Below are 303 nucleotides of genomic sequence, written 5' to 3'. Positions count from 1 at the left end.
GGAAGCGTCCCCGCGGGAGGCTCTGGCTCTGATTGGGCGCCGGGGCGGAGCGGCCTTTGCTCTTTGCGTGGTCCCGGGGGTATAACAGCGGCGCGCGTGGCTCGCAGACCCAGGGAGACTGGCGGGCGCACGGCCGGCGCGGACGCCCCACAGCCCCGCCCGGACCCGAGGCCAGGCGAGGGGCTGCCAGTGTCCCGGGACCCACCGCGCCCGCCCCAGCCCCGGCTCCCCGCGCTGACCCCATGGCGGCGGACGCAGCCCTGCGCCGGCTTCTGAGGCTGCACCGCACGGAGATCGCGGTGG

At 77.2% G+C, this 303-nt stretch overlaps 1 protein-coding gene across 1 annotated transcript in view; it reads left to right on the top strand.

Moving 5' to 3' along the window:
- Nucleotides 1-242: 242 nt before the first annotated feature.
- AIRE (autoimmune regulator) overlaps nt 243-303 on the top strand; it is a 12,134-nt gene continuing 12,073 nt past the window's right edge. Inside the window, exon 1 of the mRNA XM_017888659.1 lies at nt 243-299. Within this exon, the coding sequence (XP_017744148.1) occupies nt 243-299 (57 nt within the window). The remainder of the gene's footprint in view (nt 300-303) is intronic.

This window comes from Rhinopithecus bieti, unplaced genomic scaffold, assembly GCF_001698545.2.
Source record: "Rhinopithecus bieti isolate Rb0 unplaced genomic scaffold, ASM169854v2 scaffold_18153, whole genome shotgun sequence".
NCBI classification, from domain to species: Eukaryota; Metazoa; Chordata; class Mammalia; order Primates; family Cercopithecidae; genus Rhinopithecus; species Rhinopithecus bieti.
The sequence above is the reverse complement of the archived record's forward strand: the minus strand, read 5'-3'. Positions and strand labels throughout refer to the sequence as shown.